Source organism: Barbus barbus (assembly GCF_936440315.1).
Source record: "Barbus barbus genome assembly, chromosome: 6".
Taxonomy (NCBI): Eukaryota; Metazoa; Chordata; class Actinopteri; order Cypriniformes; family Cyprinidae; genus Barbus; species Barbus barbus.
The window spans coordinates 28,025,613-28,045,675 of record NC_136734.1 but is presented as its reverse complement, the minus strand read 5'-3'; the positions used below and the strand labels follow the sequence as shown (position 1 = coordinate 28,045,675).

The following is a 20,063-nucleotide window of genomic DNA, read 5'->3' as shown; positions in this document are numbered from 1 at the left end:
TGTTGTGAGTAGAGTACACATTGGCTGTATTCATGGCAACCATCAGAACCACAATTATTTTGATTATTTTGCTAATTAATATTTTAATACTTTTACATTGGTACCTATTAAAAAAAGAAAAGAAAAAAAAGAAGTCCTTTGTGGAAAATTTTAGTGCACCTGCTTTCCAGTACTGGTTTGTAAACTTTGTCAACTCTACATGTTTGATTAAAATCTTTATTTTTTTTTATTCTCAAGAAAGACACCTATAACATTGACGAATGGTTCCAATGATTTACCCTCCTTGCATTACTAGCATATAGCTTTGTCCCTTTTACAAAGTACAAAATGAAAAGCTAGTCAAATACTGTCAAGGAGGTGCATAACTCATTAAATTTGGCAACTCAGAAGGGTGAAAGGGGAACTGCAATACTGATGGCTACTTCAAACTTTGAGCTCATCAAGTTCATGTAACTGCTTCATGATGCAATCTGCTTGGTCACAATTTTAATAAGAAAAACAAAACAAAAAACTTAAGACCTTTCAAGAACACCAGATAAAACACAGCCGTTGCAGAAAGATTTGGAGTGAGACTGAGTAAAAAGCTAAACAGGTCCAATTTTGAGAGAAACTGAAGGCGTTTCTAGTTTTCCAAATGGCTATGAGGTATAAACAGGTTTTGGGGATTGCACAAAAGAAAAAAAATTATCATCTTGGAATGTTGGTTGGAGTCTTTTCAAGGCAGGCTTCAGACGGAACGCTGTCATGGTGATTGGCAGTGACGGGTCCCGCCCACCTGGCCAATGGGATATCCTGAATAGAAGAAGGGGAAGGGATTTCAGGGTCCATTAGATGTCCATTTTAGACAGGTGCTCCTCAAGTTTGGCAATTCTTTTTTCCTGACTGCTGACCAGCTCTCTAAGAGATTTCATTTCTTTCAAAACCTCTTCCAGCTTAGCTTCACTTTTCTGTTGAGAAAAAAAGTAAAAGAAGATTTAAGGACAATTTTTTAACGTATTTCTGTGTGTGTGTGCATGTTTATGTGGTTTATGAGGACACAAATTTGTATAATGACATGGGTATGACAGAGGTATTACAATATGAAGGTGGTTTATGAGGACACTGCCTATGTCCCCGTAATTCAAAAGGCTTAAAAACAAGTCTCCTGTGAGGGCTAAGTTTAGGTGTAGGGTTGGTGTAGGGCAATAGCACACACAGTTTGTTCAGTATAAAAACCATTACACCTATGGAGAGTCCCCATAAACCACAAAAACCAACATGTCTGTGTGTGTGTGTGTGTGTACATATGTGACCCTGGACCACAAAACCAGTCTTAAGTCGCTGGGGTATATTTGTAGCAATAGTCAAAAATACACTGTATGGGTCAAAATTATCCATTTTTATTTTATGCCAAAAATCATTAGGATATTAAGTAAAGATCATGTTCCATGAAGATATTTTGTAAATTTCTTACCATAAATATATCAAAACTTCATTTTTGATTAGTAAAAAGCATCTCTAAGAACTTAATTTGGACAATTTTAAAAGTGATTTTCTCAATATTTAGATTTTTTTGCACCCTCAGATTCCAGATTTTCAAATAGTTGTATCTCAGCCAAATATTGTCCGATCCTAACAAACAATTCATCAATAGAAAGTGTATTTATTCAGCTTTCAGATGAAGTATACATCTCAATTTACTGTCACTTGAAATACTGACACTTAACTTACTGGTTTTGTGGTCCAGGGTCACATTTAGAAAAATATAAAATTGTAATTTGAATTATACCAATATACATTCTTCCTTTACAAAACACATTTACTGTCGCTAAACACTGAGGTTCACTTTGTGATTTACTAGAATATCATCTATATGTCAACGTTATTTTAATATTGATTATTTACTCATTTTTATATTATATAATATTTTATTATTATTATTATTATTATTATAGAATATTTGTATATTTTGTATTGGCTTTTATTTTTATTTTCATATAGTCATTTTCATAGTGACATTTTATTGTTTTTTTTTTCTTTTGTTTTATTATTTCTATTTAGAATAGAATAGAATAGAATAGAATGAGCTTTCATTCGGCAAGTGTGCTCAAACACACAAGGAATTTGTTGTGGTTTTTCAGGAGCTCTTGGTACATACATACATGTATACATACAGTATAAACAGAAAGAACATTCAAACAAGTAAAAGTAAGGGAAAAGTTGAAAAACTAATAATAATAATAATAATATACATTGGAACAAAAGAAAACAGAAGACTTGTTTATTTCTATATTATGTACTTATCGATTTAACTTTCATTTATGTTTATTACCGTTTTTTTTTGTCATTTTACTACTTATTTCAGTTATGTCCAAATTATATCGTATTTTTTTAATTCATGAAAATGTTTTTAATAGTTAGAATTGTAGTTAATTACAACACTGCATATGCAAATAATTAAGTCCGCTTGTAGAACGATCTTTAGGTGTTATAAATAGCAGCTAACATTGGTGTGTTGGTAGGGTAGTGCTCTGGCTCCTGTGATTATAGCTCTGAGCCAGAGAGCTGGGTTTAGTGGGTGGGACACACATGTGATGTTGCTGTCATGTGGTTAAGCAGGCATGTGGTTGGGGGTTGGGTCTGCTGTAGAACATCCTTAAAAACACTATATATGAGCCAAAAAGAGAAGTTGGCCTTGAACAATATAATAATTTAGCTGCATGTAGGTCACAACTGAAGCACAGTGCAATACGGCTACAGAAATATTTGGCATTTATTTTATATTTCTCAGAGAATTGAATGCAGGGAATTGAGATTTAGGAGGAAAAAGTCCATAGAGAAGCAAAATAGAATGCCGTAGTATGATAAAACGAACAGGAAAAAATTAGCAAATGAGTCCCACTTACGATAGATGGTGTGGAGGTGGCAGTCTTGACGGCAGGGGCGTTATTCTCTGTATTCTTGCTCATCTTGTTGTCTAGGATGTTCTTCTTGACCACTTTGAGATCACGGTTCTTGCCTGGGATGTATCCATGTTTCAGGGATATCAGGACAGGTTCTCCGTTCTTCCCTTCAAACCAGTCCTCGGCCTCCAGGGGGGCCTCTGGACCCGCCGTGTCAGGGTAAAGGTCATCCTGGAACAGGTCCGACTGATGGAAGGAAGTGAGCTATTAGTTGTTAAGATATGCAGGATATGAATCATGCAAATCATTCAATCAATCATGCAAAAGTAAAGATGCAGTTGCTTGTTGTCAAAGCTGGCTTTCGAGCATTCATTTCTCGTCAATGTATTTTTAAATATTTTTTGGAAACAATATTTATATTTTTCAATATATACACTATACCATTCAAAAGATTGGGTTCATTAAGTTTTTAGAAAATAAATTAATTAATAAATTCATACAGCCAGGATGCATTAAATTGATCAAGTGACATTAAAGACATTGATAATGTTACAAAAGGTTTTCATTTCAACATCTTTTGATTGTTGTACGGAAATGTCTTCACAAAAACATTAAGCAGCACAAATCAGCATAATCTAATGATTTCTGAAGGATCATGTAACACTAAAGACTGGAGCAATAGCTGCTGAAAATTCAGCTGTCGTTATAGGAATAAATTACAATATACTGAAATAGAAAACAGTAACTTTAAATTATAATTTCAAAACTTTTGAAAAGCAGTGTACACCTAGATATTTAGAGCTTAATATGCATTGCTTTTTATTTGTTTAAATATATATTTTAACATTTAAATGTTAATTACAAAGATTTTCAGCAAATATAAAAAGCTAAAGGTTTTTAATATGGCTAGTGAAAATCTTGGCAGCGCTGGCCCTAAATAATCTCCCACTGGTCCTGGGTCAGAGGGTTATTCTTTTCAGTGAACCCTTATTAAAAACAAAGGGATGCAAAAAAAGAAGCTTTCTATTTTTGTCGCTGACTTAAGCATTGCTGCCTAGGTGCCGTGGTAAACAGCTATCAACAGGGCTCACGGTTGTACAAGTTGGTGTGAACATACTGCAGTTTAAAGCCAAATAATAAAATGTGATGAAAGACCTGCAGTGGAGGAGTAGTATTAAATAAATCAAATCCAGTGTGAAAACCACCTGAATGAGTTTCAAAACCGGGTCTGGTAAACTAATAGAACAGCTCGTTGACAATGCCGGAAAACAGAAGCCAAAGCAGGAGGAAGCTGTGGCTCAGGATATACAGTCCAGCCTGTACTCTTAAAGACAAAATAGCAAAACAACTCCAAAGGCTCACTTTTCTTGGCACAGTCATGATGATAGGTTCACACTTTCTCTCGTGCAGTTTGTAAAACCTGAGAACACACACAAGCACACAAGTCTATTAGAACATGATCACGAGGGTAGCAGACGTTAGTGCAGGACTCATTTGGGAAGACAGAACAGAACAAGGTGTGAGACGGGGAAATACCACCGTACAAAAATAAAACACTAAGCAATTATGCGTGAGCCTTAGATACCCACAAAACAGAACTTCTATTCATGCATCACTCCTCGTTAGAAATATACATTTTATTCTGGAGGACCCAGTAGTCTTTTGTTAACCAGGTCTACTGCTGCCCTCTTTTGGGAGGATTGGGACTCTTCTATCTTCCCTGTATGCAGTGGTACTAGCTGACAACTAGCACTATAGTGTAAAAACAGGGCTCCAGACATTAAAAAAAACAAAACAAAAAAAAAACAATTATGGAGCTGTTGGCTCCTATAAGAAACAAAATTAGACACCAAATTATTTTCTTAGGTGTCTCAGAATAAACACGTTTTACTTGTTTTCTTAACACTTTAACATTTCATTCTGTCATGTATTTATGTCTCATCTTTTCTTGTCTTTATCAGCATTTTAATCAATCTTGTAGATGTCCTGGGAACTAAGTTTCCCTTAAAATGGGAATAATATACTTATACTTTTTGATGACTATTCATGTACTATAGTAATAAAGAGAAAGATATGATGGGTTTGCATGCCGCTTGAACGTCATCCCACATTAAAGAGCACCAAAACAGTATTTATTGTTTGAATTTCGTTATGAATTCAGCAGAAATTTAAAGCTGATACTTTGTTTATTAAAAGGTAACAGAGTACTAAGCTTATTGCGATTAATGGATAGCAAGTGCGCTACAAATAACAAAGTTCACGCATTAACAGAACAGCATATAGACTCTTGATAAGAAGTCATATCATTGGTATCGATTATAAACGAGAATTGTTAACGATACTGCTAATGTCCACACAGCTGACAGCTTTACCTGTTGTAGTTTGTTCAAGTTGTGCATGAAATTGGCACTGCTTTTCTGCACTTTTACTTCACACGTCTCCATCATTTTCGGTCTCTCTCATGCTGCCACAACTGGAGCAGCAGGTGTGCCGTCATCGCTGAGGGCTTTTTCCACCAAAACTTTGATGCGCATCGTCTCAGTTTATTACGTTAACATAACAAATGATGTGATCGCAAAACAAGCAGGAAAAAAGGCATTACATGCACATTTTTAACATTTAAATTTATATAGTCGCCAGTGGTGATCTCAGCAAATTACTATTTTTGGTCACAAATGCGGCGCAGTCTGGAGCCCTGAAAAACTCGGAAAACTAGCAAAACCTAGACTAAATCAACTACATAAAAACAATCAAAACAACAACAACATGCAAATCTTATAAAGAAACATCCAGGTCATATTTCACCTTAAAACAAAAAGAAAAAATTACATACATACATGTAAATACATTTTTTACCCATTACATTAACACATTATTTTAATTATTATAATTATGCATATCCTCTATTTGTCATTGTTATTACTATAATAAGAAAACCATCCTGTCTAGTTACAATTATCTATTACTTTATTTATTGTATTTAAATAAGTAAATAAGTAAAACAAATGCAATGTGGAAATACTATATGGTCCTAAAAATAGGATAAAACAAAAATAAATATAACTTATTTTGGGGTGAAATATGACCTGGTCATATTCCTGATGTTTCATAAGATTCTCCCACATGCTGCTATCATTTTTCTTGCTATACCTTGCGATCTCACACTTGTTGACGTCCAGCCCTCTCTTGGGCATGTATCCCATGCCCCTCTGAGGCTCCTTAGTGGTAAAGGTGCTGAGGTAATGGACAAAAGGAGCTTCGTCTGTGATCTCAAAGTAACGGATGCTGCTGTCACCCTATTAGAGACAAAACATCAGTCAGAACCAAAACACACCAAACCATTGTACCATTTTACAAAACAACATAACCAGTTCTAAACATCCAGGTGTACACTATCACTCAAAAGTCAGTAAGATACTTTCATATTCTTGAAAGATCTTGAAAGAGCTCACCAAGGCTGCATTTATTTGACTAAAAATCCAGTAAAAACAGTAATATTGTAAAATATTACTGCAATGTAAATGTACAATTTCTTTCTGAATTGATGAATAGTCAGGAGCCATTCCTCCCATTTTCAGTGTCACATTATTCTTAACAAATCATTCTAATATGCTGATTTGGTGTTCAAGAAACATTATTATCTATGTATATTATCTATGTGGACTGCAGTTGTGCTGCTACATGTTTTGAAAGAAAACAGTGTCACATTCCAAAACAGGAATGGAAATTCCAAAACAACAGGATTTGAAATATTTGAAACTTTTGACAGTCTTTTGAACAGTAACGCATGCGCTGCGTTTACCTTTCCACACAGGTAGACCACGTTAGTATCAGGATCATAGAAGGGCAGGAGGACTCCGTTACTGGTGTCCATCTCATGGACAGAAACTGGCTCCTCCATATTGTCCTGCCAGACAAACAGAGCAAACATGAGGTCTAATTATATTAAAAAAGACAAAAGATATGTTATTTTCTTAATTCGGAAAACATAAGAAAGATCTAATTAAGACTAGTCTTGGCATTTATTCATGAGCAGGTATTAGAATTAAATCGCTCTACTTTTTCCATGGCAACTTACCGGATCCCAGAGGGCGAGTTGTCTCTCGCTCATGCGGCTAAAACCAGTGGTGAACACTTTGCCGTCAGACAGGAAAATAGCTCTCATGGGTCTGGCACCCTCATGGGCCTTGTCCTTCTCCTGTCAGCGAAACACACACCATAACACATCACTGCTCTCATTCACTCAAACTGAGCGGCCGAATGCTTCGAGTCGAGCACAAAACACATCCGCACAAAAGCCAGAGAATCACGTCAGTCCATGTCATTCAGAAACTACTTTATTCAGATTTTACAATTAAAATTCAGAAATATTATCTGCCTATTTGCAAGCACTCACCGCAATGATCTCCTCCTTGCGTGGGTCGATGACCCGGACTTTCTTGTCCTTGCAGGCGGTGCAGATGAGGCTGCCGTTACGGTTCCAACAGACGCTGAAGATGATGTCAGGGTGCATGTCCTCCAGGGTGATCATGGCCTCTCCCGTCCCCACATTCCAGACGATAACCACATTATCACAGCCTGCAGACAAGCCCATAAGAAAACTCACGAGATGGGCAAATAATCACGTGTGAATGTTAAAGATGCTGTTCATTAGATAGCAGCAGGAGCGGCTTTTTCCATTTAAACTTTCTTTGACAGACACTGATAAAGGCAACTGAAGGATCTGAGGATCCTCAAATGCAAAATGTGCCTTGCATCAAGAGAGCAATCATGCATTTGTGTTGTTTTTATTTTTCTTGTTTTTATTCATTTATAATCATTTATTAGCCTTTTATAAAATTAGATTTTTTTCAATAATTTCTCATTTGTATCATTTATTATTTTATAATTTATTCGCATATTAGTTTGATGTTTTTATATTTCCTATTATTTTTGATGCTTATGCATTTTTATTATTGTTTGATCTTACGATTGTGGGGTTTCATGAACTATTTTGTCTGAATGATTGAGGCCCCATTTACACTAGTGCATTTTTGTTTTAAAACGCATAACTTTTGCTACGGTTACACCTATCGTTTACACTACTCCGGCGTTTTCAAGGTCGAAAACGGAGACTTTTGAAAACGCTGCAGACCCCATTTTAGTTTGAAAACTCCGGGGTTGCGTTTCAGTGTAAATGGACCAAAACAGACGCTCTGCGTATCCTTGATGACTGTGTAAACAATAACATAATACTCGTTATAGTACCCATAGATATGTATGGGTAGATTCCCCATTCAACTGCTCCAAGCACGCAGACAATAGGGAATCTACCTATACATATCTATGGTTGTACCTGCATGAATGGTCATGTGTTGTGCTTTTTCGGTTGTGTAGTGTAAACGGAGATCGTTTATGGAATGTTGTTGTGAATTAGTTTGGTATAACACTACTTGCTGGATTTGTTTTCATCAGACGAAGTCTAAGCATTGAAACAAACAACTAAGATTATACAATAAGCTCCTTTTTATCATCATCACTTAGTCTCTTATTTCTACCCTTCACTAGCTTTGCGCAGTCAACTGATAGAAGACTGTTAAACACTGCTTTTGGGTACAAGACAAGTATTGCTGTTAACAGGTTTTGGGTATTAGACAATTTTACTGACTAGTTGTTCAGTTACTAGACAAAATAGATATTTTCTGACATGATCTGGCGACCAGAGCTGGATCTAACAGTGTTTAAAATTTTCAAAACATGAACGCAACAGAGACTGAGGTGCATCATTTCCTCAACCCCATCTCCTCTCTGTTCCCTTTTATTTCTTGTCTGCTCTGTTACGGGTTCCACCAAGTTTCCTTCTCCCTGATGGATCAGGTGAGGCTTCTCACCTGCGCTGAGCAGAATGTTGCGGGCGGTGGGATGCCAGGTAACGATTCCCACCCTTTTAGAATGACCCTCCAGCACTACCACTGGCTCTGACATGGAGGTCACCAAACCGTTCTCTGGGATCTGCCACACCTGAAAACAACAAATATTCAAAAATACTCATTTTCTTATAAAAACATTATTGAAGCGCAAAGATACATGGCAGGGAATTAAATCCAATCTGTTTACTTTTGGTAAATGAAATAATGCTGGAAAAAAATGAAATGTTAGATGAAAAATTAAAATGAAAAATAAAATGACAAAAGCACATTACTACAATTACTACAACTTAAACGAAAAATGAGCATTGAAAATATAAAAATAAATGCAAATAATATGAAAAAACACCCAGTGTATAAATATCATTAATTTAAACAATTATGTTTGATTCAGTTTTATAGTAATTATATTATGATGAAATCTGAGATTATATATATTGTTTAATTTTAAATGATTCGTTTTGACTCGTTTCATTAATTTTCCTGAAGGTGGCAGCAGAGCGCAAAGAAAAGTTTTTTTTCCCAGCGGAGTTTTCATTTTAAACAAGGATTAAAAGTACAGATGGCAGAAAAAGTTAAAGTACTATGCTAGCATGGGATTTTGAAGTCAGCCTCTCTCTCTTTAACTTCCTTTTGTCTCCTTATACATAACACTTATTCTCATCATTTATTAAATGGCTCTCTAAAAACACTCGAGTCTGATTGGATAATCACAGCATTTTAATTTTTCTGTATAATGACCGCTGAACTGTGTAATAGAGTGGAGGAGTGTACATTATTCCCTCACACAGACTGCTAAACCCATTTAGTGTCATAATCATAGGTCACTAATAAAATTACCCTCCAGCATGTCTATACCTCAATATAATTCAGATTTTATGACTCTGGGAAGGTAGGGCAAGGAAGAACAGTAGAAATAATCAACTTCCCAGGCCTCTGTATTCCCCAAGAGAGGACGAGAGACAGTGTCCTATTAAACTCAACACTTGTGCACTCATTACACGTACACCAGCACTGCAGTTGTTGTTTTTCAGCACACTGGCCAAATATGGGCTAGTAGCATGATAAACAGACCCAGAGCCAGCCAGACTGACCTCAGAACTATAAAATAGTAACTGCTGATTCAATGACTTCAGGCTGGGCTCAAACTAATCTAAAACAGTCCAGAAGAGCAAGCCTTCAGTTGCGCTGTGATCCCATCAACTGCCGTTCACATGAGTCATGGGGCAGACTTTGCCAGCCACACATGGACTCAATGGATGGGTGGAGATGTGATGCCGGCTATTCAAGGAAACTTATCAACAAATGCTCATATCCACCCATCAATAAACAAGCTTTAGAATGACTGCAGGAGTTTAGCTAGGGTTACACTACATGCAATAATAATGAGCCGCACAATGCCATCATCTTGTGCATTTCTGTACAGAATCAAAACTAGCTGCTATTCAACATCTGGTCACGCTTTATATTAGGTGGCCTTAACTACTATGTACTTATTGTGGTCATATTGCATTGCAAAACACATTTGCTGCTATTGAGGTGGGATACGGGTAAGGTTAGGGACAGGTTTGATGGTATGGGTAGGTTTAAGGGTGGGTTAAGGTGTAAGGGATGGGTCAACAGTGTAATTATAAATGCAATTACAGAAATTAATTACAGATGTTATTACATAAGTATTTAAAAATATAAGTATAATGTAAATGTACACAATAAGTGCATTGTACCAAATTATGAATTGAAATGCAAGTACATAGTTGTTAAGGCCACCTAATATAAAGTGGGACCCAACATAATTTAGTCAGTCAAATTAAGTGTAGAAGAAATGGTCACAATTAGGGGTTTAAAAAGGTGTATAATTCTGACAATTAACATCACATTATGTTCATTACAGAATTTAATAGTTTAATTTATATACATTTAGCCTATAATATTTATACATGTAATATTAACAAAAAAACTTTAGCATTAAACTGATTAAACATAACAATAAAGACATTTACGTTACAAAAGATTTCCACTGAATGATGTTTCTAATTACAGAACCCTAAAAATATGTTTTGCACACAAAATTGAGCAGCACAACTATTTTTAACATTATTAATAATAAATGTTTCTAATGCACTAAATCAGCGTATTTGAATATTTTCTGAAGATCACGTGATACTGAAGACTGGAGTAATGATGTTGAAAATTCAGCTTTGGCATCATAGAAATAAATTACATTTAATAGATATTAAAATAGAAAACGGTTACTTTAAATTGCAACATTTCAAATAATTTTGATCAAATAAACAGCTTTGGTGAGCATGAGAAGCTTTCTTCAAAAATATTTTTAAAATAATCACAGCTATATTCTCAAGGAAAGTTTTAGCTATAGCTATTAATCTCTTTGGCCTTATCCACCATGAGAAATTCAATGTACCATATATTTTCATTAGTTTAAAGGGGTCATCAGATGCAAAATTCACTTTACAAGTTGTTTGAACATAAATGTGTGTTGGAAGTGTGTGTACACATCCCTCCTATAATGATAAAAATCCGCCCAGTGATTTTTTTTAAAAAATCCCCTCTCTCAAATCAGGCTGTTCTGAGATTCCTATCAGAGTGACGTAGTTCTGCACAGGCCGCTCCTATGTTGATTGACAAGGCCGTCTTTCCTTAGATCCGCCCTGAGTGAGCTTTCATCAGTCCGCCATTGTGTCGACTCCGGTGCAGGGGAATACAAGAACGTGTCGATTAAGCGATTGAGGTGTTTTGTTGTTAGATGTAATAATGAACATAGCAGTCATCATTAACTCCTGACATCTGAGCCGCTGAAGATGCAGAGGATTAACGTTACTTTCGTTTTGAAGGGAATGCGCCGATCCCGGTCTACATAAACGCGTCTATGTTCGCGGGAATCATTTATGATCCAGCTTCATCTACAGAAGTAGTGAGTATAAGGGTTTTTTATGAATCTTTGCAAATAGCCTTTCCTAATAATGTACTAGTTAGCCAGTTTCACAGCTGAAGTTTACGGTCTGCTCGTCACTCCACGGAAGAGAGGGGCGGGGTCTGCAGAGCTCATTAGCATTTAAAGCAACAGGGACTAGAATGGCTTGCTAAAAACAGAGCTGATTTTGACAGGGAAAAAAAAAGGTGTTTTTTACACGACCATTGAGAAATTTTAACCAAAGCACGTTATTGACTTTTCATTAAGATCCTAAAGAATCATTAACTTGTGTAAAATGGGCATCCGATGACCCCTTTAAGTAAATGTTAAGCAAATGTAAGGAAGAGTGACGTACCATCACGGTGCAGTCTTCAGATCCACTAGCGATGACCTGGTCATTGTGAGGGCACCAGTCAATGTCCAGAACAGGGCCAGTGTGGCCACATACTGTAGGGTAGGCCTTATCTATACGGCCCGACTGCAGAGAGAAAACAAAGACAATATTAGATTATGAGAGCGTTCGGCCCTTTGGGTGAATGAAATGAGCTCTGACAATGCCAGCCAAGCTCTGCGTAACACCAAAACAAGAAAGCCATTCTTCTCCAAATTTTCAAACAATAGCTCATCCGGTCATTCAAACCGACAGCAGAAACATTTACACACGACAGCTGATTTGTAATAAAAACAGAATGCGGGGCTTTTGTTCTCACAGCTTGGCTTCCAAATGCAGACACAGAAATATGCGTGCAACAGGCCCTTGACCCTTTCACTCGGAGTGAAAGGTCACGAGGAGGTTTGGGCGTGAAGGAAGTGTGAGAAAGCTAAAATGAGCCTGCCACTTGAAAAATGCAGATTTTAAAATAAAAAAATATCTTTGATAACAAAAAAAATAACTATAATTAAATAACCTATGAAATTAAATAATAATAATTAAATATATAATAAGAATAATAAATAAGTATAACAAGAAATACTAAGAATATATTAATTCTATTTTATTTTGCTGAAAATACACATTTAACCAATACTGGGAATAGAACAATTAATTACATTTTATTTTTGTTACCACAGTGAAATAATGAATACATACAACATACTAATTATATTTTATTCAGCTTTGATTGCATCCGAAGTTAAAATATGCAATATTTAATATTATTTAAAAATATTTAATTTAATATTCAAAATGTAATATTTTAAAAAAATAAACGTAGGCAAATAGTATTGGTGCATATAAATTAAATCAACGGTGGAAATTGATTTTTACTGTATTTTACTGTGCTATATTTCAATTACCATTTTGTATTTAAAGGGATATAGGCTCATGCAAACGCAGCCAGATTTGGACCGTCAAATCCAATGCGACTGTTTGCACGCATGTTTGTGTATGAAAAACAGTGTTATTCTTCATTCTGAGCACATCATGTAATGCCATTATACAGTGCACAGGCCTGAAGACTAGGGGAAAAAAATACAACAGAAGATTTCCCTCCTCTCCCTTGTACACAGCTAACAAAGAAGCCAAATAAAGGCACGGCTGCGGTGCCATGCCCAGTCAGCTGACTGGCTGATGACATCAGTGCCCTCTGCTCTCCGAGTCACGACCTTTGATCTCTGCACAGGGCTACGTGATCAGGTTTCATCTGATGGAGAGACGACCACACCCACACTTTTGTCCACGCGGCTGCTGTGTTTATGGTGCCGTGTCTATGGTTTTCTCAGGCCCAGCTTGTACAAAAAGACTCTACCCACCTGTGCGGAAAACCACTCTGTGTACACATTCCTTCTCAAGTCTGGGCATGGTTATAACATAGCCTTCTGAAAGAGAACCACCCCATTTTCGAATGAGAAGAACGAATAAGGCGCCAAAACAGCATTTCACAAACAAAAGATCAAAGGTAATTGGAGAGAAAGGGAGATATACGCAAGAAGATGTTCTTAAAACAGAGAAAATAATCCAAGACTCACACACAGAGACCTATTATGAGGAACGCTGATTACCAAACATGAACAGCTAAACAAACACTCAGACATACTCATACAGCGCTGCTGCTCGCCAATAAAAACAGAATTCATTTAAGGCTCCTACTTCACAATCCAGCTGTGGGCAGCAGTTGATCAGCCATCACATGCACCAAAAGACAACAAACCAAGATACGTGTTGGCATGAGACTAGTGTGAGAGAATCACTGATGTTGTCTGGGTTGTGAAGTTATGACGATGTACTGCTGGTAAACTATACATGCTATACGTGCAGAAAGGAATGTAACGCAACTACCTGTAAAGCGATGCAGGAAAGTGTCACGGAAATAGAAAGTCGTACATCTACAAATGTATTAACACCTTTCAACAGTCCAAGAATAAGCATTTTACTGAAGAATTCATGTGCTTTTGAAAAAAAATCTAGATAAACAGTTCTGCTTTTAAACCCTGCTTACTGTAAATGTAATAAAAACAAAATATATGTAAAATAAAAAAAAAAAAAAAAAAATTTAAATAAAAGACGGGATATAGGCAATCCGTGGGCAGCAGTATCATCATGCCGTGCTACAAGAGAAAACATACCAAGAACCCTTGCTATCTCATGATCTTTTGCATTTGGTTTTTGGCTTGTTTAGTCAGTCATGTGGAAGGAAGCAATGGCAGAAAAGATGGGGGGAGGTGATATAAGGGCACTAGTTCTCTCAAGAGAACCAGTAAGTAATCATAACTCAAAGCCTCCAAAAGAGGAGCATCAGGATGATGCATATGCATTAGCCTCTATATTGATTTCCTAACATTATTGCCATTTGGTTTTTATGGATCGCTGACATTGGAGCAGAAGGTCATCAGTCCATCAGTCATCCATCTGCTTATGGATTCTAGATCAGCTTGCTTTATTATTTATTAACACATGCAGAGATAGTATATAAAACTTGTCTGTGTGCTTACATAGGCAGGCTTGTGATCACAACGATGAGCAAACTGTAAAAACAGCTCAAAAAACTAAAAAATTTGTCATTACATGAAACATCAAAAAGACATCTATATGATGTGTGCATTTTCACACATTTTTAGAATGCCTGCTAATTGAAGTACAAAAAAAAAAAAAAAAAAGTTACAGCAGTTACAGGTAGATTTTCTTTCTTTTTTTTTTGCAACGTTTATGATTGTGGAAAAATCCAGAGATAAACCCAGTATGCATTATGGTAAATTATACACTTACAGGGGGGCTCTGCTATACTTATCATGAATATTTATGTGAATTAATTATAGCTTACTACAACCGGAGCCATCCAAAAATCACTGCTGCAGTGAGTGCAGCGAGTCTAACCTGTTGCATAGCAACTGTAGCAGCATTACTGCAGATCCCTCACCTCGAGTAACACAGGTCTGCCTTGACTCATACAATCAATAAACCAGGATTCCGCGCCTCAATATATGTGTGAGAGAGCGAGAGAGCGAGCGAGCGAGCGAGAGAGAGAGAGAGCGAGCGAGCGAGCGAGCGCGAGAGAGAGAGAGAGAGAGAGAGAGAGAGAGAGAGAGAGATAAGGAAAGGAGGAAATGAAAGAGACAGAACGACGCGACACACTGTGGAGGCTGCCAACAAAACGTATTACAGAAGCAGAGCCGCTTTCGGCAGAAGCATGTCTGTCTTATCTAGTCAGTGTGGAAATTTCCATTTCCTCTGCGAGCCCAGAGGCAGCAGACTACAGCTGACCTGACTGAAGCACCCCAGCAGTCGTCCAACCAGATGTCATGAGCCACACCAACAGCCAATCAGGACTGAGAGGGCGGGGCCAGCCGTGTGTCAGAATGAGAGCTGCTCAGAGCCAGCAGGTGTATGCAATTGGCTAATACATATGACCTGAATGGAGAAGGAGGGTAGAATATGAGGTAATGAGGTAGAAAAATCACCAGTTATGAGAGATCCTGAGTTGTGACACTGTATATGTATATGTACAGTGCCCTCCAAAAGTATTGGAACAGTAAAGACAAAATTGCTCTGTTGGCTGTGGAGTCAAGACATTTACAAATATGATTAAAAGATGAATATGAGACAAAACTACAGAATGTCACATTTTATTATTGGGTGATTCAACACATAGATGTTTTACCAGCTAAGAAGTTCAGCACTTTTATAGTTTCATCCCTCTATCTGATGTGAGCATAAGTATTGGAACAGTTGCCTCACAGGTCTTTCTAAGTGATCAGCTGTGTCCTGTTGCATTAATTCTTCAGATATTAAAAGCAGGGAATGTGTCGTATCAGTTATATTCATTACTTCTGTATTCTGAATCTTGCATTCGATGACGACACAGACAAACCAGGATGAAGATGAGGGAGCTGACTCTGAGAGAAAAGCAAGTGATTTGGATGCTAAAAGAAAAGAGGAAGTCAATTAGAGCTCTAGCAAAAACAAAGGGCATGGAGAAATCAAGAGTTTGGAAACCACCAGCGACACCAACAACCAACAACGACCTGATCGGCTGAGAAAACAACAGTAGTTGATGACAGACAAATCATAAAAGCTGTGAAAATGAACCCTAAAAGACGTGTCTGTAAAATCACCAACAACTTCCAGAAAGCTGGGGTGATGCTCTGACAATCTACTGTCCTCAGGAGACTTTGACACATAATTACAGGTGCTACACAGCAAGATGACCTCTGACATGTGACCAGCACCAGAAATAGGAAGGCAAGATTAGAGTTTGCAAAAAAGCACAAAGGTTCTTTTTATTTGGTCAAACATTTATGTGTTGAAACGGCTAATAATAAAATGTGGCATTCTGTAGTTTTGTCTCATATTCATCTTTTAATCATATTTGCAAATGTCTTGACTCCACAGCCAACAGAGCAATTTTGTCTTACTTTTGGAGGGCACTGTGTATATGTGTGTGTGTGTGTGTGTGTGTGTGTGTGTGTGTGTGTGTGTGTGTGTGTGTGTGTGTGTGTGTGTGTGTATGTATGTATGTATGTATGTATGTATGTATGTATGTATGTATATATATATATATATATATATATATATATATATATGTACATTTGTACTTTAAAGAAACATTCCATTTGGATATGTAGTAGTTTATTATTATTATTATTAACATAGATTTATTATTATTATGATTATTATTTAAATTTTCTCTATTACCTTTTAGGTTGTTCATCAAGACTAAGCTGTATAATAATAATAATAATAATAATAATAATAATAGTTATTATTTATTATTAAATGAGTATTATTTTTGTATTGTCATAAATATTATAAACAATAAGAGTTAAAGAAATCTCCTAATGACCACAGTGGACTTGTCACATTAACCAAAAAATTCCCTTCACACTGCCCCCTTTTCTTCTACGCTTCTCTCAAAGAATCTATTGGGCGCAAGCACTGTGCTTCAGCCAATGGAAAGAAAAGAGGAAATGGGTCTGGAAGGCTGACAGGCGGGAGCTGAGAATGACCATATAAGGTAAAATCTGCAGTCAGCAGCCGCCGGAGCTCAGTCGCTGCAGCAGGAACAGTAGGGGGCTGCTGGAATACAGACTGGGAATCAGAATGACACATCCATGGCCACACACACACACACACACACACACACACACACACACACAAGTTCAGTTCTGTCCATGTGGCAGCACAGGATATATGGAGGTGGACTCTGAGGAGACTGAACTCTCACTTCCTTCCTGTGTGCCCCTTTTTCTCTCTTCTCATCTGTGGTGCTCTCATTCTCCTGCTTTTCCGCTTTTCTGTGAAGTGACAGCACGAATCATATGGGTCTTCACAAGGGCCCAGTTCAGAGGCAGGAATCCCAAAAATGTGTCCAACATATGGTTGGATCAATATTAAATATTTTGGCTTTAATATGATTCTAAATCAATACTAAAGCAGCAAATAAACAGCCTAGGATTGCTGATTATTTGAAAACAGGGCTGTAGTACAGATTTAATTTCATTAATATCAGTAATTTGTAACCCATCCAGCTTCAACTTAAATTCTGTGCAAATGTCGTGCAAAAAGTGCTAATCTTTTTTTAATAGCTAAATTGAACTCATCAAAACTGATGAACTTCACATTGTTACTCAGGGCTGCACACCGTTAATCACAATTATTGTGCTCAAATTAAAATCATGATTATCATTTAAAAATATATATATATATTTTCATCAGAATTATTGCACTTTCATATAAGCACAAATCAACTTTCATGGTTTGCTCACAGATTTAGTCGCAGAAAACAGCGCAAATGTATTACATGAAAACAGACTGGTCACATTTCATATAATTTCAGCAGAATATCTCAATAGAGATTGCTAAACTCCAACCTGCATGCTTGCTGGTGTTTTTTCCATAATGCAGAGAGCGTGTGCTCATTGTTGCATGGTTGGGTAGATTAAGTAAAGCACCGGGCAGAAAATGTATGGATTTAATAGAAAAGCTCATTTCAGAATAAATTACCAGTGGGCAAATATCACAGTCATTTATGCCTAATAAATTGGGAGAAGCAGAAATCATGATTACTATTAAAATATGATTTATTGTGCAGACCTATCTAATCTGAACAAACACTGAACTGATTTGAGCTGAATAAAGACGCTACTGTCTTTTAGGGTCTCCATAATTGATTCTGCTATTTTCATCTTTATCTCTGTGAAGCTGCTTTGACACAATCTGTATTGAATAAAGCACTATTGAAATAAAGGTGACTTGACTTTTTGTGAACATTTTGTGATTACCTGACAAATGCTGAACTCGAAGCATAAACTGCAGAAGACTCACTCAAATGACCAGACAGTAAGTTTCAAAGTCACTAAATACATGCTCTGGAAGTCTGGTTCCTGGTTTCTTCAGGATTTGAGTTGCCATTTTTCATAACAGAGACTTGGCATAAGTGTAAACGGGCAGTTTCCTGTGCATTTGTGTGGTCAGGCAGAGGGGATTGGTCAGTGTGAATGGAAAACATGAATGCATTGTCTGCGGAAGACTATGGCCATCCGTTTTCCACTACTTCCTTCATACATTAATGAGAGAACACAGCTGAGTGAAGGGGGATGGTGTTAGACACCTGATGGTCTCCTGAGGGGGAGAGACAATAAGAGTCTGATTCATGCTGCTCTGCCTCCCACACAAAGAATCCAGCCACAGCCCAGCTCAAACTCCCTCCGGCTGACAGGACGGCATGACAGAACTTCACTGCTCTTCAAGGCAAAACACACCAGAGTCAGTTAAAACATACAAATGCATCCACTGAAGAGTAGGGTATCATGCCATGACATGCCACATTCAGGTAAAGACAGAAGGCAGCTCAGTCTATCAATAAATAAATCAAAAAGAAGCGTTTAAAATTAGCATATTGCCTACAGAGTGTCTATATCAAAAACTGTCTGTGTCTGTCTATATAGAACAAAACTAACTGACAGCAAACAAACACTTAATTGATAATTACTTTTGCCAAAATTAGTAGTAAACAAATGCAAAAAAAATTAAAATAAATTTTAGCAAAAACACCAAAATAAAAGAAAGATTAATAAAAACAAGGATGTGAAAAAAAAAAAAGTTTAAAATACTAAAACCAATTTTTGAAAACAACAACAAAATGGCCAGTATTAAGATTCTTTATTATTTAGAATAAATCTTGCCATAAATAAAATGACAAAACACTAAAAACTAAAATTACTAAATTTACACAATATTATTCATTTATTTTAGAATAAATAACAAAATGGGCAGAATTCTATATATGTAGAATAAATAACAATTCATAAATACTTAAACGCTTAAAACTAAAATTAATAGTTTCAATTAATATAAGTGAATTTAGGCTCACAACACTATAAATTAAACTCTACATTTATTTTGAAATTTGCAAAAATTTAAGTGAGTGTTAGATAATGGCAAAAATAATCATGTTAAAAAAAAAAAGGACATGAGCATGTGCAAGGAAATAACCAATATCAACTCATACTGATGTAAAAATAAATAAATAAAAATATTGAAGAGAACTACAGGAATGCTGTCTCAGATGCAGGTCAACTAAATGCTGACCCACCCTGGGCCTGCTGATATATACGTCTATCACTACCTCATCAGGATAGTCTGTCATTGTTATTATTCTGTCATTATTAACTCACTCTTATGTCGTTCCAAACCTGTATTAACTTCAGAGCTCCCTAGGGATGGGTACCGAAACTCGGTATTAAATCGGTTTCGGGGCTAAATTATGAAAGACCGGAGTATCGATAAACTCTGACGTTATCGGTTCTGCTGTCGGTACTGGAGAAATTAAGAAAACACACATACATTTATTGTTGCTATATACACAATCTCGCCAGCTGTTTTTATGTGCAATAATATTCAAACAC

The 20,063-nt window shown here is 36.6% G+C and overlaps 1 protein-coding gene across 4 annotated transcripts in view; it reads right to left on the bottom strand.

Annotated features, from left to right (window-relative positions):
• Positions 1-235: 235 nt before the first annotated feature.
• Positions 236-20,063, bottom strand: part of coro1ca (coronin, actin binding protein, 1Ca) — a 48,476-nt gene continuing 28,648 nt past the window's right edge. For 2 of the 4 annotated variants that reach the window (XR_013784362.1, XR_013784363.1), the window contains exons 3-11: positions 12,076-12,198; positions 8,753-8,882; positions 7,279-7,460; positions 6,961-7,080; positions 6,685-6,789; positions 5,255-6,178; positions 4,245-4,302; positions 2,886-3,128; positions 236-947 (exon numbers count right to left, since the gene is read on the bottom strand). Coding sequence is in view for 2 of the 4 variants with exons in the window: in XM_079419836.1 (XP_079275962.1) it covers positions 828-947; positions 2,886-3,128; positions 4,245-4,302; positions 6,033-6,178; positions 6,685-6,789; positions 6,961-7,080; positions 7,279-7,460; positions 8,753-8,882; positions 12,076-12,198 (1,227 nt within the window). In the remaining 2 variants the exon portion in view is untranslated. The remainder of the gene's footprint in view (positions 948-2,885; positions 3,129-4,244; positions 4,303-5,254; positions 6,179-6,684; positions 6,790-6,960; positions 7,081-7,278; positions 7,461-8,752; positions 8,883-12,075; positions 12,199-20,063) is intronic. The other 2 variants (XM_079419836.1, XM_079419835.1) reach the window with 1 other exon arrangement.